Genomic DNA, 27078 nt, shown 5'->3' with positions numbered 1-27078 from the left:
TAATCATCAACCCAGAAAAAACGGCATTTGGAAACTGAGGCTTAATCTCTTAATCATTCATAAATCTGTTTTGTCCTCATTGACGAACAGAAGTAATGAGCTTTAAGATCTGTTAGCGAAAAACAATGTTGGTAGAGGAAGTAATGACATATCATGTCCTCCAAGGGTTAATGTAACCTGGCAGTTGGCTCTTGAGGACTGTGGTTTTGGAAAGAAACTTGAGAGCATATTCCCTTATAGTTTCACAAAAATCAAGATGATCCAAGAGAACTTCTACTCTTTTATAGATTTGGAGAAAAAATGTTGAGGTACATTAATACTAGCAGTGTTCAATTTATAACAGCATATTGAATCAAATGACCATCGAGACTATTATAGTTTTGGCCATACTGTAAATCTACATTTATCTGTGTTGAGTTTGTGTGTGAACAGGAGCCACTATTAAATTCCTATCACATAAAAAACGTAAGTCTCAATTGTGTGTAAACAAAGCCGTAACTTGAATTGTTTAAACATGTATGCGGTAAGGACGCTCCGACTGAAAAGTTCTGATGGAGCGGAGTCAAATATTTCTAATTCTTGAAGGTTTAGTGGCATCTTTGTTGTGGTCAGACTCTTTATAGTCTTGGCTCAACACTAAGTAACACAGTCAATCTCTGAAACAACTCTGTTTCTTAACTAATGTTTGCAATATGGGATTACTAAAATAAAGTGACATTTCATTTGGCAATTTTATATCATATTGATTTTAGAGTAATATCCATCAAATAATTTTAGAGAGTTTTAAAGGTGGTTTTGCATGCTTTGTAGCTATATCTAACAACAAAGCTGCTGTTTGAATGAAAAACCTTGGGATAGCTTTACCGAAACACTTATGCCGAAAGGAATCGAGGAGCATTATAATCCTCTTTTGATCAATGGGGCTTCTGTGAAGAGAGTGAGACTTCAAAGACCACACCTCAGAGGACTTGACATGGACCACACACACAAATGCTTAGTTAAGGCACAACAGTACAGCTATCATTGGCTCCAGTGGAGGTTCATGGACCTTTAGATAGCCAGATCCTTTTGCACAAAAAATTGTCTAGTGGTGAGGCTGTACCAATAAGTACAGGAATTTGAAAACAATTTAAAACAATTAAAATTTACAGTTAGGCATTTGGCAGACGCTTTTATCCAAAGCGACTTACATTGCATTATCCTATAAATTTTACATGGGTATTTGCAATCCCCTGGGATCGAACCCACAACCTTGTGTTGTTAACACAATGCTCTTATCGCTGAGCTACAGTAAAGCTATAATATATAGTATTTTTACCTATTTACATTTACGCATTTGGCAGATTCTTTTAGCCCCAGTGACTTACATTACATTATTCTATACATTTGTTTCTAAGTATATGCAATCCCGTGGGATCCAACACACGACCTTGCTATGTTAACACAACGCAATGCTCTTACCACTGAGCTACAAGAAAGCTATAACGCCATATGCAAATAGTACAACTGTCATGTTAAAAATATTTATTTCTGAAAAGCTTGCATATTAGAATTAACATTTTGAAAACAAAAAAACAACAACAATTGTTAAAAAAAAAAAAATGTAAATAAGCAGCCAATAATTGGCAAGAATAAATGTGAAACTGTTTAAAAACTGTTTAAAAAATATTCAAGGGCGGTCCTTCAGAAAAATGGCTGATAAAATGCCATATTTATCAAATATAGCATTTATATATATTTATATATATATATATATAGCATTTATATTTATACCATTATAGATCGGAAAATCTAAAAGTCTAAAAAGTCCTTCAACCCTTTTTTTAACGGTTCCTAGCGCTAGGAACCGTTAAAAAAAGGGTTGAAGGACTTTCTCTCTTCCAGCTGGCCCTGAACTTTTCTTTCCTCTAGTTCACCCCATAGGAAGCATGCTTAAACTTGCTCAATGAATGCGAGACATCCATATACAATAGTCCTCAGAGAGACAGACAGCGAGAGAGAGAGTGTGAATGAAAGCTAGACGTGAGATTACATGGGATTGAGTTGCCAGGTACCAGGCCGATCTTTACAAAAACATCATTTGAGTATCTGGTGACTAATGAAAACAGTGACCCATTATTCATGTCACCAGCAAAAGGTCCACGGATGCCTAATTCATTTGCAAATGCACAGGCTCGCTTATTGAAACAGTTGTTTGCAGTCGATTAAAATTTACATTTGGTCTTTTTAGGAAGAGAACTCTGGGTCTTAATACTAGGTCATCACCCCAGAGAGCATCGGAGAGGCATTCCAGAATTCAAATATGTGGGCAACATGCACGGCAACGAGGTAATACTGTTTTTTTTTTTTAAACTATAATTTTTAACCATGACTTGCAGCAGTATAAGCTCGAGCTATTGTGTGACTAAGGTTTCATATAACTTGATTCCGAAGGACCCAGCCCTGCATGTCTGTTTTCTTTAGATAGGGCTAAATTTGGAATCTGAGACGTCCTTAAATAGATCCCGCTATGTGTTTGTTTAGTTTTTCTTTAAGTTAGAGGGGGCCAATGGCAGTCTAAAGGGTGTGGGAAAGGGGGTCCTTGCACTAAAGCAATGCAGTCAGTGGAACAGGGTAGGGTGGATGTGAAGAGCGGTGGACTGTGACATTCACCGGAAAAAAATCAGGGTGGGGTGTTTAGGGGGGATATTTTGCCCACTTGAAGCACTGTAAATGTAGCACTTCCTGTCTCTGTGGGTGGGGGAGTGGGATGAATTTGCTCAAGTGAGACTGATTGGAATGATCCATTTGAGATTTGGGGCTTTAAGTTATTTGGGTTATTGGCTATTTAGGTTAGTGAATGCAAGCTGCATACTCCACTGCCTTTAATGCGCAAGACACCTGCTGAAACGCACTGTAATTTAGCCAAGTAATGGTTTCACCCATAATTGTAATCTTTTTAAAATATATATATATTCATTTTGCAGCCTTCTGACAAGAGATGCTTTGTTTCCAGGCCACTTGTATTCTATCGGCAGCTGTTTTGTTATGTACTACTTTGATCCTGGTTAGTAAGCAAACACCTAGAACAGCACGATCAATCATCACTCTAATCTTTTTTTTTAAATATATATATATATTTTTGCAATTAAACTTTGTATGAACAACATGGTTCGCCACGATGTTCTGATGGCTCTTTAAAGTCGGTCTGTCAAAGCGTCTCTTGTCTGACGGCATCTGTAGCACCATAGTGTCACCTAATTAGACGGCATCCTGTCTGGATGTCTGACACGGAGAGCTGTTCAAATCACGCGAATGCGAGGAAGCGCTAAGGAAACTATTCGAGCATTTAGGATGGGAGGTGCATCTGAAATTACTGTAAGCTTCAGCTAAGCACACATCAACACACACTAAGAGACACATAAACACGTAAACATTACTCAAACAATCCATGAGTCACTTGCTGTGAGGTGTGCCAGACCTTTGCAAACCTCATAGGACAGGAAAACATGGATCTTAATAGCATAACGTCTCTTTAAAGAGATTATACAAATAAATGTTGGTGATGAGATGAGAAAAGACTGTTAAATTAGAGTGAATTTCACAAGAGCGTTCTTGTGTAAGTTATTGAATCCTCTTCGATGGAATAGTTTGAGTAAAAAATAACTTATTGTACTGGTTTACAAAAAATGTGAAGGGAAAGTTACACATCACAACCTTGACCTTTCCATCTCAGTCAGCCTCATTTATACTTATACGTAAACAGGTTAACTTCCAAAATGGACATTTTGTGTGTTACTTGCCCCAACACTGAGAGCCATTCATGAGAAAGGTGAACTCCGGTGAATGTATTACACTGGGTCGAATGACCTTTGGCCAGTAGAGTCGGTGTAGTGTGACTTGCTTGCCTTTTTCAGCTCTGGTTTTACTTGTGTCTTAAATTATTCCACTCCGCGCAGCTGAAGCCAGACTCGGCCCACTGCCTGCACAAGCGGCGCTGCATAAAAGCGTGATTGTGAATCTACAGCCCGCTCTTAATCCGACCGGAGATTTTCAAAAGTGGCTTTCTTCTCCCCCTCGCTCTCGATTTCACTCTCAATCTTATTGAGGACAACTGGATCTGGTTTAGGGACAGTCCAATTTTATTTGGAGAGTTATGAGGGGCCGGAGTTTGGGAGGTCTTGACAGAAGCTGGGGGTATAATGTGTATGAATGTTTATCTTGGAGAGTTTTCTTGTTGTCTAAACTTCCAACTGACACACGCATGAACTGCACAAATGTGCCAATGTAAACACGCAGGCCACGTGCCTGAGTAATCTATGGAATGATGTAGATCAGGGCTACTCATAGTCCGGACCCGGAGGGAACTAAATCCGGACCCGCTTGTTTGGCTTGTGGCGCCGCTGCGCTCGGACCAATCGACCTATGACATCACATGACCGCGAGAGAGAGACGAGACCCGCCTCTTCTGTATGCTTTTGAATCGCTCTCGCGATTTGACGTATTCGAGCCGGTTAATAAAACGACGATTCACCGAGGTTCGTGCACGGTTCTATAGATGAGGATGTCCGTTACTATAAAAACAAAAGTTGACGAAGAAAACAGCTTTTGAAGAGGACTGGACAGAGAGGATTTTATTTTTGGCCTATACCTCTCTGTATGTTTTGCCACTTTTGGATCTGTTGTAAATATATTTTAAATGCAAAATACTCTTTGTTTTCAAAAAAGTAATGTTAATTCATTATAAAAAGTTATAAGGATTTTGAAACAACCAATTGTCCGGACCTTTGACATTCTCGTGAATTCAGATCTGGACCTTTGAAAGTAGACTTTGAGAAGCCCTGATGTAGATCCATGCCTAATCTCCCTGGTTCAGAAAACCATTCATTTAGACTGAAAAGAGAACATCATAGTTGCAAAGCGATCAATTATGACTTGATAGGAAATAATTAATATACATAAATAAATACATTTGATGTCATTTTAACACTATAGCTAAATAAAAAATGTCAAGTTTTCGATATCCCTCTAAAATCAGCCAGCTTGTCCATCTAAAACCAGGCTGGGAGAACGGCTGAAACCAGCTGACTAGTTTAGGCAGGTTTTATACGGTTATTAAAAGTGATTACTGTCTCCCAGACATTTTCGCAAGCGTTTGCTGATTTTGAGTGCAATATTTGTGATGTGGTCAGTCTGTAGCCGTGCCGTCTGAGATTAACGTCTGTCGGATTCCCCAAAAACATTTGAACAAAACGTTTCACAACATAAGCTTAAACCAGATGAACACCATCTTGGCGAGCTTTGTTAAACTGGTTAGCTGGTTTAAGATGAAAGTAGAGCACTGTAAATAATGATTCTGAAGGGCGTTAAATATAACCCATTTTAATCAGTTCAATTTTACTTAAGTATAGTATTTAACAGGTTTAATTAATAAGAATGGGTACATTTTACGTGTGAATGAAAACTTTAAAAAGTAATACAAATATACCACAAAATGATTGATAAAAACAACCCATGAAACTCAGTTCGATTTTACTTAAAGATATTAGCTATAGTAAAATAGATCAAAATGAGTACATTCAACCTATTTGTTAAGATTGATAGTTGACACCTTTAAAATATTGAGTAACGTTTACACCATGGCACTGTGCGCATGCATCAACTTCAAGGAGGGAATCAAGGGATTCAAATCATCATCTTCCGTTCTACTGCTGGAAACCAGAGGTGTCGAGCTACAGGTACGTTTTGTTTAAAGTGTTGATAACATTATGAAAGCAAATGTTTACTTGTTTAACTGTAATATAGAAAGAAATGTGTAATTGGCGCACTTCTGTGTTGTATTGTCAACACCTGCCTGACAGGACAGCGCGAGTGACGTGCTAACAGTAGACATTGGGTCTGAGTAGAGAAACAGCTGGAATATTAATATTATTTCATTCTGTTGATGTAGGTTCTGTTTTACACAGTTTCCAGTCGCGACGGGACCTCGCAACACACTATATAAGGTAAATTTTCCATGTTATTTAAAGTTTTTTGCCTCATTACTAGCCGCTTCAATGAAACCGCTTTTTTAAAAGCGTATTTTTCAGATGTTGCGGCTTCTGTATCATCTGGTTAGGCCACAGTGTTACAAGGGAAGGATTTATAGAGCTATTTCGGTATTCATCTTATTTACGGAGTTATGTGTGTGTTTTGAGTTTCTGAGTTTCTGACCTTTTCTTTCACAGATAGATCCACGCTATGAAACATCAGAAGACCACTCAGGGAGAATTTGCGTATATTTGACTTGTTTAAAGATAAATAAACTTCAGAACACGGGGTATTATTATAGGTGTTTTATTTTATTGTAAATGAATTGACTTTGCAAAGTGTGTGAAAAATGTTTTTTATTTATTACTCAATAAAAAGTAAATGATTCAATCTTTTGTGTTTTGTGTGACCAAGTTAAGGTAAATTCAACCTGTCCAGAATAAGTAATATGTAAAGTTACATTTTTCTTATTGATTATTTATTATTAATAATAATTAGGTTAGATGAAGGTTGCCTGATGGCAATGGGTAAAAAACCAGTTAAAACCTTATTCACTAGCTAAAAAAGTGATCGAAATCTCTCTAAAATTAGCCTGCTTGACCAGCTAAACCATCCTAAACCAGGCTGGGAGACCATCTGAAACCAGCCGGCCAGTTTAGGCAGGTTTTATCTGTTTTTTTTCAATAGGGTTATTAAAAGGGATTATTTGATACTCCAAAAAAATCTGTTGAATTGAGTCATTGAATGATGACAATATACAAGTTTTGTTCATGCAACTACGCCCTTTTTATGTAATTCAAATCCACACACACTATCATTTTGAAACTTGTGATTTTCGCAAGCGTTTGCTGACTTTGAGTGCAATATTTGTGATGTGGTCAGTCTGTAGGCGTGCCGTGTGAGATTAACGTCTGTCAGATTCCCCCAAAAACATTTGAACAATTTGTTTCGCAACAAAAAAGAAGAAATATCAGGAATCTACTGTGCTTAGCCAAATAAGCCCAAGGTGAGCTAATGTGTCAGCACATCCTGTGTAAATGTGTATTCCTGCTAAATGTTTTACGCCGGACCCATATACCTTTACCTCTTTCTCACAGGTGTTTCGTTTCAACAAGTGTTAACAACTTTGCCTCGCACAGACCCACGCACACATTTTGAGTTGATATAGAGGTATTCAAGTGTGATGATGAGGGTGCTTTGTGAGAAGCTTCAGAGTTTAATGGCTGTTTTTCAGGCCTGGTTGATTTTTAGCCCTGCGATGGTGGTTATGGTGCTGAGGAAACTGAGGGAGTGCTCTTTGTGTTGATGTGGTTCTTTGAAGAGGAGTCGCTTCACCGGTGTTCGATCTCCTTGTCTCAGTTCCATTCAGTGGAGCTGTTTTTACCCACATTGTGCAGTTATGTGGACGGACACCACATAAATTGTACGGTAATCAAAAACCAAACCACATCAATGAAGGTCAGGCCACATCAATGACGTCAGAGATGTTTTAACTGAGAAGTGTAATGATAAATCAACGTCTGACCTCTAAAAAGAGCAATTTGCTTTAGTGGAAACTATAAATTGACAAATTAGCTTTTTACGAGTTAAATAAATAGTGAAACACACGAACTTTAGGATATGTCAATGTGGGAGGAAAACAGACTTAACTGTTCTCCTGGAACAGTGTTTGTGCTGAAACAGATGTTTTTCATAGTTTTTTCTTTCTCAATTGTGTCAGTATGTGAAAGCTGATGGTGACAAGTGAACCAAGCTTATCAAACACCGTATTCCATGACAGTTTCACGGTGACAAATGAGTCCTGAAATGAAGACTCAATATTGTTTATATTTCTCTTCCAGCTTGTATGTCTTTCTGTCTGCTTGCCTATCTATCTCCTCAAGGTTTTTCTTGTTTTTTGTTAGTGTATGATCTGTAGTCAGTCACACATTTTAAGTTGTACCATGCATTTACAGTACAGTGATGTTTTTGGAGTTTTAAAATAAGATTATTATAAAACTAAGCCAAAAGTTCACATATAAATTAAATATGAATGATCTTCTTTTGCTTTAAAAGCATCATGCTCTGGGTATTGACTCCACAATGTTGTGCAAAACAAGATGGCCTTGTTATCCCAGCGTGGTCTTACAATGTTCCAAAAAGCAGCCAATGTGTTTCAAAGCAAAGAAATCTGCCTATTCTTACACAGGAATTAATGGCCAATGTCACCAGTTAGCTCAGCTTCTTTGTTATTTCACAGGAATTTGTATGTATTTTACGGAGTGGCTAATATATATGAATAGGTACAATCTTATTTGTACATTTTTGTACGATATGCTTTCGCGCCAGTGACGTTAGGTTTAGAGAAGGCGTTAGGGGAGGGACTTTAGTATTGCTTTTTCTAATAATTGTATGTTTTTGTGTGTCACATCATATCGTAAAAATGTTACGAATTCGCGAGACAGGGTTTTTTCTGGTTCAAAGTGATAAGGAAGTATGGTCATCCTGATCTTGTACACACACACACACACGAAGCACGTACCGCACCCTTCAGTGGCTTATCCACAGTGACTTTGACATATTAAATGTTGACAGTGCAGGAAAAACCCTGAGATTATGTTGTAATGACTTAAAAGGAGTGCAGAATCCTAAATATTTTCTGATTCTTTTTAATGTTTTCATTTCCAGTTTTAAACTAGAGATTCACCGATAAATGGGCCAAGAATCCTAGTAGATAAAAGCATTTTTCACACTATCAGTTATTGGATGATCAGGGGCGATATATCCTGTCAATCAAAAAAAGGACAGGATATTGCAATGAACTTGTGCTCCGTATGTAGAGAATTTTTAATGTTGAGTATTAAAATCATTATATTAATTCATAACATTCAAAATATCTGTATCGGCTTATATTGCTACAAATAATCAGCTATTGTATCTGTGGCGAAATTTAGTATCTGTGCATCTCCAGTTTAAACGTTTCAAAACGTTATTTTTATTTAGAAATTTCATTTAAATTCCAGCTTTTCAATTACTGTATATGGACCCCTATGTGTCTTTTGATGTTTATTCTTTCTAGAAACTGAAGCGACACACAACAATGATGAAAGGGAAAAAAACGGTATAAAACAGTATGGGGAACAACAACTAGGGAAATAAATAAATTTATGTTTTATATATGTGCGTGTCATATTTTTGTTTGTACTCGATTGCCTTCCAATCGATGGTGTGTTCTTACACAGATGACTGTGTGCTTACAGTCTGTTTCAGTTGCAACACACACTCACACACACACACACACACACACACATAGACACAGGGGCAGTCAGAGTTTAACCCACGGCTCGGCTGGTCTGAACTTGTGGTATGTAATCACAGGTCTTACTGTGTCATCTGCTCTCCGTGAGTGTGTGAAAGAGAGAGACAGCGTGTACTTTAACCAAATCTCACTCAGCGACATCTTTCGGAAAAATAGGCTGTAACTTTTCTGCTGTACACACGTGTACACTCACACACTTACTGCAGACCGAGACCATCTGTAGTGTTGATCCGTGTGTCATAATATAGTGCCTCAGGCAGCAGGTCCTGAGAGAAGTTTCGGTTATTGCTTTGCTACACTAATAAACATGTCAATTTCATTCAAAATAAATAATGTGGGTCGATAATAGAAACATTCAAGTTTTTTATTATTATTGTTACAAGACATGTTGTCACTTGCTTGCCGGGTCATCATGCTGGTTGCCCCCTCTCACTGTGCAATGTGATTGGTCCTTTTTTTAGTCATCCAAGTCATTCTGTTAGTCATTAGTAGTGTACAGCACAATACAAAATGTCTAGTTGATGTATCATGTTTTGTTGCGTGTTTTTGTGTTAAGGTCGTAGGACGTGTGTTACTGCTGCAGCTGATCGAGTATCTGACCAGCCGTTACCTGACCGACCCTCTGGTGACGCGTTTGCTGAACAGCAGCCGAGTGCACATCCTGCCCTCCATGAACCCAGACGGCTTTGAATCCTCCACACGGGACTGCATGAACATAGTGGGCCGGTGAGTGTGTGTGCCTCAGAATGGCATAGAACCATCATTGTGGTCCCAAGAGGTTTAACCACAAGTTACCTTCCCAGATTTTAATTGAATTAAAAAATGAATTTAAAATTATTCTTTTATTTTATTTTTTGTTATAATTATATTTTAATTAATATGTTTTTAATATTAATCATTATTGTTTTACATAAATAAATGAATCAATTTAGTATTTTTTTTATTAATTATTGATTCATTTTTTGCTAAGAATAGTTAAAATATGGACTGTATTGTACCTTGAGTTACCACCTCTTGTTTTAATATTTAGTCTTATGGATTGGTGGATGAGGAATGCAATTAAAATTGTATATCTACACAGAAATTGAGACACAAAAAATCAAGACAAATGCGCCAAACTTCATACGGATTTTAAACGGTTTATTTCCCAGCTGCATGGGAGTCTTCAGTCTGACCGTGAAAATCAGATGAGACATTTAGAGACACAACGCTCATTTCCCCCAAATCACCCAAAACTTTACAGATAAGCAGGATACAAAGGCTCAAAACATGCGTCTTATCTGACACTTGGCATCGCATACACACACACACACATCATGATAAAGTTCAACTGTAGCAAACAGACTGAAACTCAAACAATGTGACCCACAGACTCAGATAAATCAGCCTAAAGCTATGAATAAACTTACTTGATCTGTTGTCATGCCTGATAAACAAAACTCCAGCCATGTGGAAAAAAGATGAGTCTATGATGAGTCTTTAAAAGACAAATCTATAATCGGAAGACCTGTAAATCTCAGGTTTTGATCATTTTTGTACAAACTGTTGTTACAATGCTGCTGTTGAGGAGACCGTACCGGATGAACAATATAGTCATACATTGACTTTTTTTTGTTTGTTTGTTTTCAACAATAAATTCAAAGAACAATGATCAAAGCATTGTCCATTATCAAAAGCGATATGGTTGGATAGAGATGGATGATATACTGACACTTTTAAATAGGGAAGACAGGAAAATCCATATTAAAAACCTGAAATGTCTTTGTATTATTTGCCTTAAACAAATTTCATTATCTAAACTCACTAAACATATTAATGATATGAAGGCAAATGTTGATAATGCAGTTAAATTTCAGTTAAGGACCAGTCAGGATTATTTGCTTTCCGCTACTGATGGGTAGAGCAGGGCACATATAGATTCTTATTTATAATATACACTTTGAGGCATCGTACACATTCCCAAATTAAATGTTGTTCCTAACAGACTGTGAAATTGTGCTGACTCACAAGTGGCAAGTGTATTATTTCCTAACCAGAAAGTAGCGATGGACAGCTGGCAAAATTCGAATTGTGTTATAAATAACGTTAGGAATATTATTATGTGGTTAAATATGTAATTCACTTTTTTCTTGTCTGTGAGTGAAAGAGTGGCGGGTCGCGCGTGATTGCTATACAAGGACGCAAACACACGAACTGCATTTAGTATTTCGTATATCAGAATATAAAATAAATGACCTAATAAAACATTAGATGTTCACTTTTTATATACATATTCGACTGGGCTCAATTGATTAAATATTATTAAAAAAAGTATTGTCCGGACCTCTGCCGCAAAGAAAATACAGACAATACTTTCTACATTATACTATTTTCACTTATTATTCCCTGTATGAAACTAAGTCCTATTTTTTATATATATTAAGTGAATATTGTTGTATTCTTTGGTATTTGTGGGCAAATATATTACTAATGTAAGTAAATGAAGGAAAACAGAATCCCGAAAAATTTAAATTGCAAAAATGGAAGATTTCATAGGTTAGGGCTGTTTTGCTTGACATCAGCATTTAATGACACAGATTATCTAAATCCCAAAATGAATGTTTTCTAACATACAGGATAACAACATGAAAACCTGCAGTCACCCACTGTCAGTACAAGCACATCTTTAGAAGTGCACAGCGAAGCAGCTCATTTTTAAAATGAAGCCATCACATCAGATGCCCCGCTCAGTCATATGCCCAACTCAAAAAGCCCCAAAACTTTGGAGACATACCAGCCCTCATCTAATACCATAAAAGCCACATCCTTGAATACAAACCCGTCCTCCTCCTGCAAGTCTAAGACCACAGAAGTGCTTCTGCTCAGATGGGGCGAAATTGGAAACAGATCTGATCTGGGTATGATGATAAAGCGGAGCGAGACGCTTTGAATTAAAGTGAGAGAGGGAGAGGTACAACAGAATAACAGCCTTGCAGCTGTGTACATTGATGATGATGATGATATTTATATGTGCTGTGGTTTGCTCTCAATGCCGTGGCTCTCACTATGAGCTTCCTGTGAGGCTTGGCTAGCCTGTGTAAACCAAAGCTCTCAACCATCTAAAACAAACAACACAACCCCCGGCAGCCACCGTCTCGTATTTACACCCAATACATAACACATGAACTTTCATGTTATAAAGGTATGTTTACACATACAATGATGGCATCATTGGAGGATACAGGGTCTCTATACACATTTTAACTGCAGTCTTGTTGGTAGTTGCTGAATTGGATTGCTGCTCATAAGCTTTGTCATCGTTACTTGGTCACATTTGGCGACGGAACTCATTTTTCAAGTTGGTAGAAATCGGCAACTCTTATAAAAAAAAAACTTTTGATCTAGTTCTGATGATATTTCCTTTCATAAATTAGTAAAAGAAAGTATTGATATTGTTTGGAGAACAAATGTCAAAAGAAAAGTTCTGTTAGGCCGCAGTTCATAATGGAAGTAAGCATTGAAACGCATATTTCGGCCAATTCAGATGGAAACGGTAATAAAATATTCTCTACGTTACACAATATTTTTGATAGCTTTCTGTAACAAGATTTTGCTGTTCAACTCCGGGACAAACCATCATTTCCTTTGTGTGGAAGTATTTTGTAAAAACATTCACAATGTTTGAATATTCAGAGGAGCACCCTACGATCATTTTGAAGTCAGAAGAAAATAATTCTTATGTAATACTACTTCGATGTATTACTTGGATAATGTCTGTTATTAGTCTGTGGGAAAAGGTTATAGCCGTCCTCTGAAGACAGGAATAATAAGACCAAAATAAGCAATAGCATACGGTTACCCTTTCGATTCAGAGGAAATGTCGTTCTCCAAGGACTAATTGACAGGATATGGGCGTTCTGATGAGAAACCTCAAAACTGCAGCGATTCATTTGGGAAACAAGCTATTTTCAGATGCTCAAGTACTGTTGTCGTCAGATTTACATCCAAAACAGCCGTACGTTTTCCTTCCAGCTTAAGAAAAGACAACTCCTGAGGTTTTGGATGGCTAGGGCGACTTGGATCAAAAGGTTCCACAAATGTTTTGGCTTTGGGTTCCACAGTTTTCCTATGGTTAAACGAGGCAAACACACACGCAAACAAACCACCGGTCAGTTTGTCACTGGGGCAAATCAAAATTATATGAGTTTCAGTGAAAACACTATAATTTCATGCACAAGAAACATCTGGACTATGAAAATGTTTCCTCAGGGGTGAGTTGGAGAGTCCTACGTCTTCATTTCGGTTCACCATGTCAAGCATGTACTAAAAATGCTAGGTATTCAGATAGACTGGGACAGTTTTTGGGCGTTGTAAAATGTGTCAAAAGGTGGACAGATCTACCTAAATTTACCATGTATCTCGATGTCGAAAAGTAGCCAAATCTACTGAATTCATCCTATATATCGAATGTCAAAAGGTGGCCAAATCTACTGAATTCACCCTATATCTCGATGTCAAAAGGTGGCCAAATCTACTGAATTCACCCTATATCTAGATCAAAAGGTGGCCGAATCTACTGAATTCACCCTATATCTCGATGTCCAAAAGTGGCCAAATCTACTGAGTTCACCCTATATCTCGATGTCAAAAGTGGCCGAATTTACTGAATTCACCCTATATCTCGATGTCCAAAAGTGGCCAAATCTACTGAGTTCACCCTATATCTCGATGTCAAAAGTGGCCAAATCTACTGAATTCACCCTATATCTCGATGTCCAAAAGTGGCCAAATCTACTGAGTTCACCCTATATCTCTATGTCAAAAGTGGCCAAATCTACTGAATTCACCCTATATCTCGATGTCTAAAAGTGGCCAAATCTACTGAGTTCACCCTATATCTCGATGTCCAAAAGTGGCCAAATCTACTGAATTCACCCTATATCTCTATGTCAAAAGTGGCCAAATCTACTGAGTTCACCCTATATCTCTATGTCAAAAGTGGCCAAATCTACTGAATTCACCCTATATCTCTATGTGAAAAGGTGGCCGAATCTACTGAATTCACCCTATATCTCTATGTCAAAAGTGGCCAAATCTACTGAATTCACCCTATATCTCTATGTGAAAAGGTGGCCGAATCTACTGAATTCACCCTATATCTCGATGTCAAAAGTGGCCAAATCTACTGAATTCACCCTATATCTCGATGTCAAAAGTGGCCAAATCTACTGAATTCACCCTATATCTCTATGTGAAAAGGTGGCCGAATCTACTGAATTCACCCTATATCTCGATGTCAAAAGTGGCCAAATCTACTGAATTCACCCTATATCTCGATGTCAAAAGGTGGCCAAATCTACTGAATTCACCCTATATCTCGATGTCAAAATTGGCCAAATCTACTGAATTCACCCTATATCTCTATGTCAAAAGGTGGCCGAAACTACTGAATTCACCCTATATCTCTATGTCAAAAGGTGGCCGAATCTACTGAATTCACCCTATATCTCGATGTCAAAAGGTGGCCAAATCTACTGAATTCACCCTATATCTCGATGTCAAAATTGGCCAAATCTACTGAATTCACCCTATATCTCGATGTCAAAAGGTGGCCGAAACTACTGAATTCACCCTATATCTCGATGTCAAAAGTGGCCAAATCTACTGAATTCACCCTATATCTCTATGTCAAAAGTGGCCAAATCTACTGAATTCACCCTATATCTCTATGTCAAAAGGTGGCCGAAACTACTGAATTCACCCTATATCTCTATGTCAAAAGGTGGCCGAATCTACTGAATTCACCCTATATCTCTGTCAAAAGTGGCCAAATCTACTGAATTCACCCTATATCTCTATGTCAAAAGGTGGCCGAAACTACTGAATTCACCCTATATCTCTATGTCAAAAGGTGGCCGAAACTACTGAATTCACCCTATATCTCTATGTCAAAAGGTGGCCGAATCTACTGAATTCACCCTATATCTCGATGTCAAAAGGTGGCCAAATCTACTGAATTCACCCTATATCTCGATGTCAAAAGGTGGCCAAATCTACTGAATTCACCCTATATCTCGATGTCAAAAGGTGGCCAAATCATATTTTGACTGGTAGTGTAGATGTTCAAAAGATGTAGGGACTTCTTATGTTGAAAGTCTTAAGGGTTATATACTTTTGGTAGTTCACCCAAAATTGAAAATTCTGTCTTCTTTTACTCACCCTCGCCATTGTTTGGTTACCAACATTCTTCAAAATATCTTATTTTGTGTTCTGCAGAAGAAAGCCATACAGGTTTGAAATGACAAGAGATTGAGTAAATGATGACAGAATGTTCATTTTTGGATGAACTCCCCCTTCAAGGGCTATATTCTGTTATTACCAGTTGAATGTTTATGGTCCAACAGAGTACTTCCCATTGGTATGTCGTCCTTTTGTTGAGTGCCAACAGTACTGTTGTTCAGAGGCACTTTCAGACAGTGTTTTTATAGAAATGTTCTTGCATTTGTGTACATTCAAACACGGCATGTCAAGCCAGGTTTGACATTGATCAGCACACATCATTGTTCATCATGTCAAACCTTGCGTAACTTGTGTTGCGCTCCATTTACTGTCAATGTTATTTTCTATGAAACCCTGTTGTATGTCTGGGTAAATGCTGTAAAAAAACGACAGAACTTTTTTCATGCAGTTTTAGAATTTGGTTGAACTGTCCCTTTAAATAGCAGAGAAATACACTTTAGGAATTTTCCAATAGCCACAAAGCACAATTTGATGCCTTTCAACTCTGAGATTAATGGCTGACACACATGCAGACGCCTCATGACATCTTTGATACTCCTCCAAAATAAACTGACAGCACTAGAATGCCGTCAGACGAGGATTTTTTACGGCTACGTGCCCGCATCAAGCTCTGTGTGGCATGCAGCGAGCAACTGTGTGCGCGTTCATGAAACCACACTATTGCCTAAGTGAACCCAAAGAGTAAACCATGGTAAATCAGTCTTTACACATAAACAACGACTCAAAGAAAGTAAACCCCGCCACGCTGCGTTTACTCGCCTCGTAAATCTATGTGTCGCATGTCAGAGGTGAAGCAAGGTGCATTTTTAAACCTGAACTTGGATCAGTCACCATATCTAAACAGTGACAGATACAAAAGGAAAGCAGATGAAGACTGTCGGACAAGATAACAGATGCTCACTTTGTTCAAACTAACAACTCCCCACTAATGGAAACCTTAAGGGCACTTTCAGATAAGTAGTTTATAGAGGTCAAGGCTGTTATTCAAGCATTTTTATGACAAAAGAGGCCTGCGCTCCACAAAGATCAGCGTAGGCGTGCGTCATGATTTAGATTTAGGGCTCTTGCGAGAAGAATCAGGTGTCTGGACGAGACCAGCAATCAGGGAACGAAAGCAACGCTTCAAGCCGAGCCTGAAACACAAGAGAATACAATAGGATTGATGAGATAGTTGCTCATTTCTCAAAGTAGATTTCAAACCGAATGAAGAGGTCTGAAATTTTTGAAAGAATCTGGCGTAAACAACTCCATCTTTACCATTAAAGTACAAGAGCAGAGATAACAGGAAAGTCGTTTTTTGTTTTTGGTCTGTTCGTATGCCGGTGAAATGTGGCACACACATCCTGTTTATTGCGTCTGGGTCGGTTTCACATTGCGTTGCTTTTCGACGTCGACCACCCAGGGAGACTCCCGTCTCAAACCTCTAAAGAAAAAACAGACGTGATGTTAACCTTTGTGTTTTTTTGCTTGTTTGAATTGTCATAAGCTCAACAACAGATCTGGCCTTGTGTAATAATTGGTCTGGCTAAACATAATGGAAACTGTCAAGGATGTGAAAGGAATGGTTCACCGAGAAGTCATTTATTCATCCTCATGGGTTTCAAAGACTGTACATAACTCTGTTATGCAGAACACAAAAGAAGATATTTTGAGAAATGTCTTGGTGGTTTTGTGTCTATACAATGGAAGTTAATGGGGGTCAGTGTTGTTTGTTTAGCAACCTTCTTCAATGTATCTTTTGTGTTCTGCAGAAGAAAGAAAGACATACAGGTTTGGAATGGCGTGATTGTGAGTAAATGTCATTTTTCCTTTAAAGAGGAGGCATTGTCCAATGTTTTTAGAAATGAGATAGATTCCCAGGAACACATACTGTTGGCTTAAATGGATACCTTTAATGTATTTATGTGCATTGTCATTTTTATGCAGATTAAAAACAGGATGGTTTTTCCAGGAACTCTGGACTAAAATCAAGCTATTTATGAGTCCAGCTTTCTTTATACTACAGTATTAATGTACTAAAGCAGTTTTGATGATTTTTCAGCTTAACGTATCATTCAGACCTGCTGGATCAGCACTGCCACATTTGTTGACACGGAGCGGCTCTTTAAAAGCACTTCAAAGCATTGAGACAGTAAGCAGATAGGAGACCCAGAGGGACACATTTTTGCACTGTGTTCAGGATTAAAACTAATTCCTTCACCCGACAGTGTCACGGCAAACATTCTAATCCACACGCCTTAATGTAGACCCAACAGTGTGTAAACTATTAGGAAATGCAGTCATTGGACTTTTTTTATGTTGATTTGTTAGTTAGCCGTTTGATGTCGAAGATGTTGGTGTCGGCATAGGTTTGTGTTTTCAAGCCTTTAAACTGCAGATGATAGACTCAGGTGTGCTATTCAACACATCAACAAAAGAATGAGGTTGATGTAATGGAGCTTTTACAGTGCAGTTGACATTGGTAACCAATGTTTTAGCAACATCAATCAATTGGACAGATGGAAAGATAAGCGTAACACACATGACAGGTGAACAATTGTGACTGACAACACATAAATGGAATTTTAGAAAAGTTTTATAATAAATGTATTTGTTTTTTTGTTTATGGAGGGCTGCAACGTAGCACACTTATACCTCCTGATACTTGTGTAGCTACTATGTACACTGTAAAAAATTTGAAGAAATTAAAACGCAGAGTATTTATATAGAAATATTCAATAAAATAACATGTTTTTCTTGTAAATTTGCTGTCTTTTTCTGTAATTTGACTATTTTTAAACGTATTTCAAAAGTAGACTGTAAACGAATCCCGTAAAAACAGGACATTTTCCAATAGCTGAGGTATTGGAAATATACCGTAAAATAACAGTTTTTCCCGTAAAATTGCGTGTTCCCTCTGTTTTTCTTTTGAATTTGCAGTCGTTTCTGTAATTTCACGGTTTTTGACTGTACTTCAAAAAGACATTAATTTTTTTTTACATTATACATTATTTTGCTTTTTACAGTGCATCTAAAATGTGAGTGTGTCTCTTTTTTATGTTTAGGTGCTTTAGTGATCTTTTTTTTTTACAAAAAGTTGAAATATAATTAAATACTCAAAGGAAACAAATCCCACATCCCTGTCCATTGTGCCGTGCCGATCTACTTTCTCAATGTCTCACATAGTTGATTTGTGAATCGGCATTTAGTTTCACTGAATGATGTATTTTAAATAAAAAGACTGCTCTCTCCTTTACAGGTATAATAAGAACGGAGTGGACCTGAACCGGAATTTTCCAGATGCGTTTGAGGTGAATAATAATCAACAAAGACAGAAGGAAGTCGAAGCCATCATGAATTGGCTGAACACGGAGACCTTCGTCCTTTCAGCCAATCTGCACGGAGGGGCGGTGGTCGCCAGCTACCCGTACGACAACAGCAAAAGAGGTCAGTAACTTACTGATATTAATGAAGTCATTTTACTGCTTTCAACTGCTGTTTAAGTGAGAAAGTGACAGGAATTCATGTTAAAGAAATATAATGGGTAATTGTTTAGCATAATGTTTTATTAGTATTAGCTATTTTAACCAATCAGATATGCATAAAGTGTATAGGATATCTTGTATCCTCACGAGAATACAAAGCAAAGGTGGCCTACTGTGGCTTACTTTTTTGTTTGCTACAGCAAAAAAGCAGAATTAAAGATCCGATGTGACTTGATTCAGAAGCATTAAAATGAGAAAGTTAGCATTATTTACTGCTATTCACAGCCAATACTTGGAAAAAGCTCAATATTTAGATAATGCTGATGCTAATCAGGATATAAGGTTTAAAAAAGGTGTATTTTCTTAAAAAGTGGCCTCTCACAGATACGCCACAGTGAACGCGTTGAATTGCGAGTTCAGCTCGGCAAGGATCCCACTGCTGAAAGGGTAGACATCTGACACAATACAGTAGGATTAACAGGAATTTAATTTGCTGTCATTCAGGAAGTGAGCTACAGGAAGGAATGAGTGTCACTCCTGATAATGACGTGTTCATTCACCTGGCAAAGACCTACTCCTTCAACCACACAGATATGTATAAAGGAAATACCTGTTTTGGCTCAAACTTCCCCAATGGCTTTACTAATGGATACCAATGGTATTCTTTAGCAGGTAAAAGAGATTTTTACGTGAAATGGGGTGATCTGTATAATGGTGTTTTGAATACTAAGGATTTAATTGAGTTAATCGAGATTAGTAAGAACAAACAAATTAAATAAGGTAATTATAACTCTCTTTCTCTTTCCTCAGGGGGAATGCAAGACTATAACTACGTGTGGGCCCAGTGCTTCGAAATCACATTGGAAATCTCTTGCTGTAAATATCCTCAAGAGAGCGAACTTCCTGCTCTATGGGAGGCTAACAAACCTGCTCTGCTAGCCTACATGAAGCAAGTTCACCTAGGTTTGCACAAAGAACATACACATACACCCACGCACCAACAACGCCTGACATATACACTTGAATACATTCAATTTACAAGCATTTAAATGTCAAAGTTAATGTCCTTTCCTGTGGAACACAAAAAAGGATATTTTAAGAAACGTCAAGAGGTCCTCTGTTGTTCAAAAACAACGCTACCATCTTCTTTTGTGTTCCACAGAGGAAATAAAGTCACGCATTTTTGTAATAGCATGGGGTTGAGCAAAAGATGAAAAGATTTTTTTTTTGGTGAACTTTGAAACAGAAACAGGAGCCACTGAATCTACACTCACTGTATGAACAAGCTAAGTAAATATTTAGACGGAGCTCATATTCCAACAAATGTATCATTTTTAGCCAACATTTAATTGTTATTCTCATGACGCAACATAATGTACAGTATTAGGGCGTACACACACAAAAATACGTATAGTGTAACAGTAAGAAATAAATGACACCCACAAACACACTACCATCCTGACCTTTGGTGATGTGATAGTCCCACAGCTAATTTATTGGAACAGAGCTCTCATTATGGACTCCCACTACTGTCCACACCCTGTATTGATGTAACGTCCTTGTAACCCAACCACATGCAAAACCGAACCTCTGTGAGCCAATATACACACCACACCTGAGCTCTTAAAACACGCGCTGCAAGGCAAACCTTAACCAACTGGGAATCACTGCTACATCCTGCAAAGGGCATGAAACTCTTATTTGTGTTACACTGGATACTATAGCTTGTTGTTTGTTGGATTGGGTGTACACTTAAAGATCCAGTATGTACTTTCAGGTGTTGCAACTTTAATTAGTGTTTACATGTAAAACTGACTCCAGCCATACAGGATTACATAAGTAAATGTAGCAGGAAACCAAGAAAAATATTTGACGCTTTAGTGTGAAACACATCTGCTCTGTCAGGACCAGGGAAAAGAGACGTACTGTACTGTAGATGTTTTACAGGTTTGCGCAGCTGTCTGCTTTTTCAACACGTGCATGCTCATTTTTTATAGGCTCCGGTGCTGTTGCTCTGGTCACGTAGACTCGTCGGGCTGTAATGATGCGGGCACTCATTTTACGCTTCATTTAAACTGATATGATCTCTCTCTTGTGCTGTAACATTATGTTCGCACACGTATAAGTGCGAAAATGAGTAAAGGAATTCCCTGATGTTAGTGGTTGGACATTTGCCCAGTTTAAAAAAGACCCATACCTAAAATATAAAATAAAATGAATTTGAGGTATCAATCATCTCTGTCACAAAAGTTGTTTGGCTTAATTTTTTTTGTTTACTTATGAAGTTTAACATGCTGAATAAGAAAAAACTTTTTTTACTATTGATGGCATTCACAAATAAACTAAAAATGATTTTCGCACATTTATACATTTCGGGATTATTACTCGTACACAGAAATAACAAGGTACTGACATAACACTGAGCTCAAAACATCAATATAACATAAAAATTAGCAAAAAAAGGGTGGTACAAAACTTCATAAGTGTACATTTGAAGAGTCTGTTTTTTGTCCAAAATCATGTTTTTATTGTTATTACATTTACATTTATGCATTTAGCAGACACTTTTATCCTCAGCGACTTACATTGATTTATCCTATACATACAATTAATATCAAACTTCAGTTGGTTTGTTTATATTTAAGCCATAATAACTAAAAAATTACAGCTAACTTCAATATAAAACATGATTTTTGATTGATCACATTTAGGAACCAAGCTCTTCATTTGACTTTTTTGTCTTTATGTCTATTACTGTCCTCACGAACCAAGTTCCAGGCGTATTCACCCATCCTCACTTCATCAAACCTTCCCCGTGCTACAGACATTTTTCGAATTTTCTGACTTGGACAACAGGAAATATTTGTTTTAAATGTTTGAGTTTTTATACAGTTTTTGTTTATTTGTAATAAACCAATATATCCTAATTATTGATATAAGCTCAAAATTTACATGAGCTACACTGAAACATTGATGCTACATGAAGATAAATATAACCACAATAATAAGCGCCTCCGAATTGTACAAGAACTATAAAAAGGTCGGGTGAAACAAAAATGTGTTGCATTGTGTTATCGTCCCTTGGTGTGGATGCTATTAAACTCTTAGTCATGTTTGTGTCATCGTAGTGTGGACGGCCCTTTACATGCCAAGTGTATTTTAAACTAAAAACTTCAATTATCTGAACACACCCCTGATTTTAAGTATAAACAACAGCAGAGCAGAAATGCCCTAGCAAAATAAAACGCTAAAAATACATTTATTTATACTAAATGTCAATGTCAATTGTGAAATGCTCAAGCTGGAGTGTTTTAACAATAATCAAAGATTTTCTGTTTTGTTATCTGCAGGGGTGAAAGGTGTAGTTATGGACTCAAATGGAAACCTGGTCCAGAATGCCATTATAGAAGTGGCAGGGAGAAGTAACCTCAATCCGTTTAAGACTGACCGTAATGGAGAATACTACAAACTTCTGCTGCCCGGCACCTACACATTCACAGTAAGAGTGCGCCCCCTTGTGGTCAATTGCAAACATCCTTGAAAGACTTCTAAATATTGTGTTTATGGTTGTTGTTTAGAATATGGCTGTGAATTTCAGGAAACAAGGTCCAAGTGATGAAAATGTTTACTGTAGTGTTTAAGAATGTTGAGCCACAGCCTTTGGATTGGCAGGAATGCTTTTAGCATATGTGGATGGAAGGCAGTAGACACCATGTGTATTCATTTCCTCCTACCAGGAAAATGTGGCTTTTTACGAGAAGTAATGTCTGTTTTGACGTTTCTTTGCCTCAGGATCACCGTAATGACAGATAATTACAAGAGAAACACTTAACAATGTTAACAGACAAGTAGCCAGGTGAAAGATGACAAAGGCTTTTAAAAGTTAACAGTACATTTTAATAGACAATACAGATAGCAACAGGTGACAGGATTAGACTTCAAGAATGTGGTGCCATAAATTTTGAGTTGAGGGGGGATAAAACAAGTCCAGTTATTGGAAATCATTGATCTTATGATTTAGAATAGAAATGTACTTAAAGGGATACTTCAAAAATGTTTGGATGAATGCAGAGAAAGATATTTGGAAGAATGCTTATAACCAGACAGAATTTGCCCCAATTGACTACCATAGTAGGAAAAATCAATGGGGGGCAAAATCTGTTTGGTTATCAGCATTCTTCCAAATATCTTTCCATGTGTTCATCAGAACAAAGACATTAATACAGATTTGGAACAATTCGAAGGTGTCTAAATGATGACAGTATCCCTTTAAGTCAAATGAACTCTAAATGTATCCTTTGCGAATAAACACATTTGACACTTTCATTTCGAATAAACCTGGCGATGTTCTCGAAAAATGAAGTATTATTTATGTATATAATTTAAAAATAAAGTGTATTTCACATTATTTAGAAGCGTGTTACTTTGTTTACAGGTAATATACCCAGGGCACAAGGCGTCAACCGAGACCATTTCAGTACTGTATGGTCCAGACACCTTCTCAGCCGTCACGCAAAACTTTCTCCTTCAAAAGCTTGACTACAGCCCATTGATAACACAACTGCCAGTGTCCACCACTACATCAGTTAAAATAAATCCAGGGAACAACAGCGCCTCCCTGCTGGCCAACACCGTCACTGCACTCACAGCACTTGTTATCCAAAGACTGCTGCGGTCCTGAGATGGTACAAAAAACTTGACGACAAGCTCTCTTTTGCTTTTCTTGCACAATCAAACTTTTTATTGACTGTTATATTTTATACAATATCATGAGACCATCTATCATCATGCAGGGAAAGAATGCATTCAGAACCTCATATTTGATGCCAAGCTCTATCTTAAAATGAGAGTCCTTCTAACATTTGTAAAAACAGCCTGATGTGATGACACGGGCTGCCGTCTGTCATGTTTGCGAATCAATATCTAACGTTACAAACTCTAAATGTGGGTAAAATGGCCCCTGGCAGTCATGGCAATAATGAGTAACCCATCAGTTGATTAATATGTTCATAAGGGTTTGGGGTCATAATGTAATACATATACAGTTTATATAATAATACACAAAATATATTCACACAGTCTTATTTAAGACTGGTGAATTTTATGTACTCAATCTGTTTACATCAAATCCCAGAACCTGATATGTAATATGACGCAATGAAGGTGAATGGTATCTGAGAAAGCTTTCTGTAGAGAATGACTGAATAGTGACATGAAGATAATATAACTTGAAGGTAGTGCATATACACATATGTACGTTATATAAATATGTATATATATTTGTACTCATATGACACATGTATACGTTTTTGAATCTCTCACTGTGTTTCGCTTTTAAAATTAGAAAGTTGTGCCGATAGTTTAAACAAATGACCCTAATCATTTAATTTGCTTCTATTTGTTTTGTATATTAACAATGTCTCTTTGCCAGATGTATAGATGTAATGATGAAGAGCCAAAAAAAAACCTTGCTGCCCATTCTACCTCATTTACTCAATCTCAGATTATAAAGGCAGCCAGTGCCTTAAATAAACCTCTCATGAATATTCACATGATTTCTTGTCTGTTACTGTATCTCTTACTTGTGGGCAATTCCATGCACATGTCAACCTTAAAGTTTTTAATAAAGCTTTTCACTATACTGATTGAATTCAATAGTTTTCCAAAGTCAGGTAAGTGAACTGTCATATCCACAATGGTCCATATTCCTCATAAACGGGCACTTTAACAATAAATATACTTAAATGGCTCTTTTATAGAACATAAAATGGTTGTCTCTATGGGTTGGGTAATATTGCTTCTTGTACATTTTAATTCACAGAAATCCTACAGGGTACGTTTTCTCTCAAAACCATGCGTTTTTATTCACATCCATAACCCATTAATTTTTCTATTTTTATAATAGAAAACTAAGTGCATAGACAGATATTTTCTAATGCCATTGCCAGGACTCTGTCATCAAGGGTTTAGTAAAATATAAACTGGTATTGGTAATGTTTACATTCCGTAAGTAATTATTTCAAGCTTTGACTGAAAATGTCACATCCATAACACTGAAGTTACCCATCAAAAGTCTACCATTAGTAAGTGAGTTAAAATAAACAATTATCACTAACTACTCACAATAATGCTGAAAACTATAGAGCTCTGTTTTGCATGTAAATAGCGAGAAACTGAAAGGGAGCAAGAGAGATACGAAGGGGTGAGGGAGTGACTGATGCATTTGAAAAATATAGTTTTGCTCACAACCGATTATGACTTGACCCACAACAAAAGGGCTATAAACGATAGCATTGACAAAAAGCACTGAATGCTCCTAAAAACCAACACCTTCCCTATGTGCATACTATCTGTCTATAGTACACTATCTATACGGTCTGTCATCACAATACAGTTTCCTCAGGAGGTCTCCCATCCAGGTACTAACCAGGATCCTCCCTGCTTAGCTACAGAGGCAAACAGGCTTGGTCTAAAGTGCATCTAATTATGCACTTTATGTTAATGGTGAAATATCTCTACAATTACAGAACAATTGTCCACCAATTCACATCGTGCATAATACATTTGCAACTCATTACTCTTTCCCGGAAGGCTAATGAGGTAAAGAGCAGCAGATATCATCATTTACACCTTGAGATTATAGTCTACCTGCAATTATCACTTAAATTCATTTAACTACAAGACCTTTCTAAAAGTACTTGATTGTAGATTTATTTTCCATCTATTAGATGATGTTCACAGATTGTGTTGTGTTTTATTTGACTTTTATGATCACGTGGAATCTATTAGCTAATGGAATTTCAAGGATTTTTTTTACAATCACTTGGAAACGATTTCAATATTTTATGGCGCAAAATTTAATTTAATTTAATTTTCTCATTTAGATACAAACACTATAGTTACAGTTTCCAGATCACTTCGCCAAGTTTAAACAACTGAAAGGTTATAGTGTGGACTACAGGCCACCACTGCAGTGCGCACACAGCACCCTGCTCTTGATCTGCCGTTAATAATGTCAAATATACTGGAAACGTGTGCAGTATCGTTTCAATAAACTATGGTATTTCAAAAACCATATAGAAATGCATATACTGGAATCGAATAAATATAATAACTTAGTGCATTAATAAACACTGATGGCATGGTTCGTTTTCCTCTTTATGCTCCTTACTGATAACAAATATAATTTGATAGACCCACTCTTTCAAAAGTTTGCGTAATGTTTTTTACTCATGAAGATAGAAACAAAACGGGGAATAAATCATTTATTATCACTGGCTTTTCTGTCACATTAATGACATTATTGAAAACAAGCAGGTTTGTGAGGTCTCTTTAATGTCCGGTGCTGTGGTAACCGTGGTATAAGTGGAATAATTAACTCCGGTCCGTTTGATTATTCGAAAGTTAATGCACACCCGAGGTGAATTCCCTTTCGTATAATAGAACGGCCCGTCGTCAAATATTCCTTACTTAAACTACATCTCAAAATCTACCACAATACAGAAATCAATAAGAAATACATTTGCAACATTTCTACAGTAATACAATATTGAGATATATTCTGATTATAATTTCTTACAATATTGCTGTACAAAAGGTAAATGTGTTGGAATGATTTTGTACTGAAATATAAAAAGAGTAGAGAGTGTGATTCCTGTTGTGTTTTGTAAGGACATCTTGCAAAATAAAACGATGCATAATGTTACCTGTTGTTGGTTTTAATGTCGGTGATTTATAATAATTTATTTGTGTAATAGTGGTGAAAACCTTTGCTAGTGCTCTGGAAGAATGGCTCGATTTGTTGTGTTTTGGTAGTTTTGAATGTAAAATGCACAGCTGTGGCAAGTTGAAGTGGGTTAGGAGAACTGAAGAGTTTGGAAAACAAATGAGCTTAGTACTGAGAAATGTGTCGTTTTGTGTGTGATTGTAAAAAAAACTATTATAGCTACTTGCGATTAATGTGTTTCTTTGTAAAAAAAAGTTGGGAAATACACACATTTTAGACTTGTCTATGCTTTTCTGCAGGGT

General features: G+C 37.1%; 1 protein-coding gene across 1 annotated transcript in view; it reads left to right on the top strand.

Moving 5' to 3' along the window:
- The window catches only part of cpm (carboxypeptidase M), a 30530-nt gene extending 5930 nt beyond the window's left edge, over positions 1-24600 (top strand). The window contains exons 3-9 of the mRNA XM_056748854.1: positions 2231-2328; positions 9864-10033; positions 18825-19012; positions 19555-19722; positions 19861-20013; positions 22401-22549; positions 23486-24600. Coding sequence (XP_056604832.1) covers positions 2231-2328; positions 9864-10033; positions 18825-19012; positions 19555-19722; positions 19861-20013; positions 22401-22549; positions 23486-23731 — 1172 coding nt within the window. The 3' untranslated portion in view covers positions 23732-24600. The remainder of the gene's footprint in view (positions 1-2230; positions 2329-9863; positions 10034-18824; positions 19013-19554; positions 19723-19860; positions 20014-22400; positions 22550-23485) is intronic.
- Positions 24601-27078: the final 2478 nt, after the last annotated feature.

The sequence above is a fragment of the Triplophysa dalaica genome, chromosome 5, assembly GCF_015846415.1.
Source record: "Triplophysa dalaica isolate WHDGS20190420 chromosome 5, ASM1584641v1, whole genome shotgun sequence".
NCBI lineage: Eukaryota > Metazoa > Chordata > Actinopteri > Cypriniformes > Nemacheilidae > Triplophysa > Triplophysa dalaica.
Note: the sequence above shows the minus strand (reverse complement) of the source record. Positions and strands in the feature narration are given on the sequence as shown.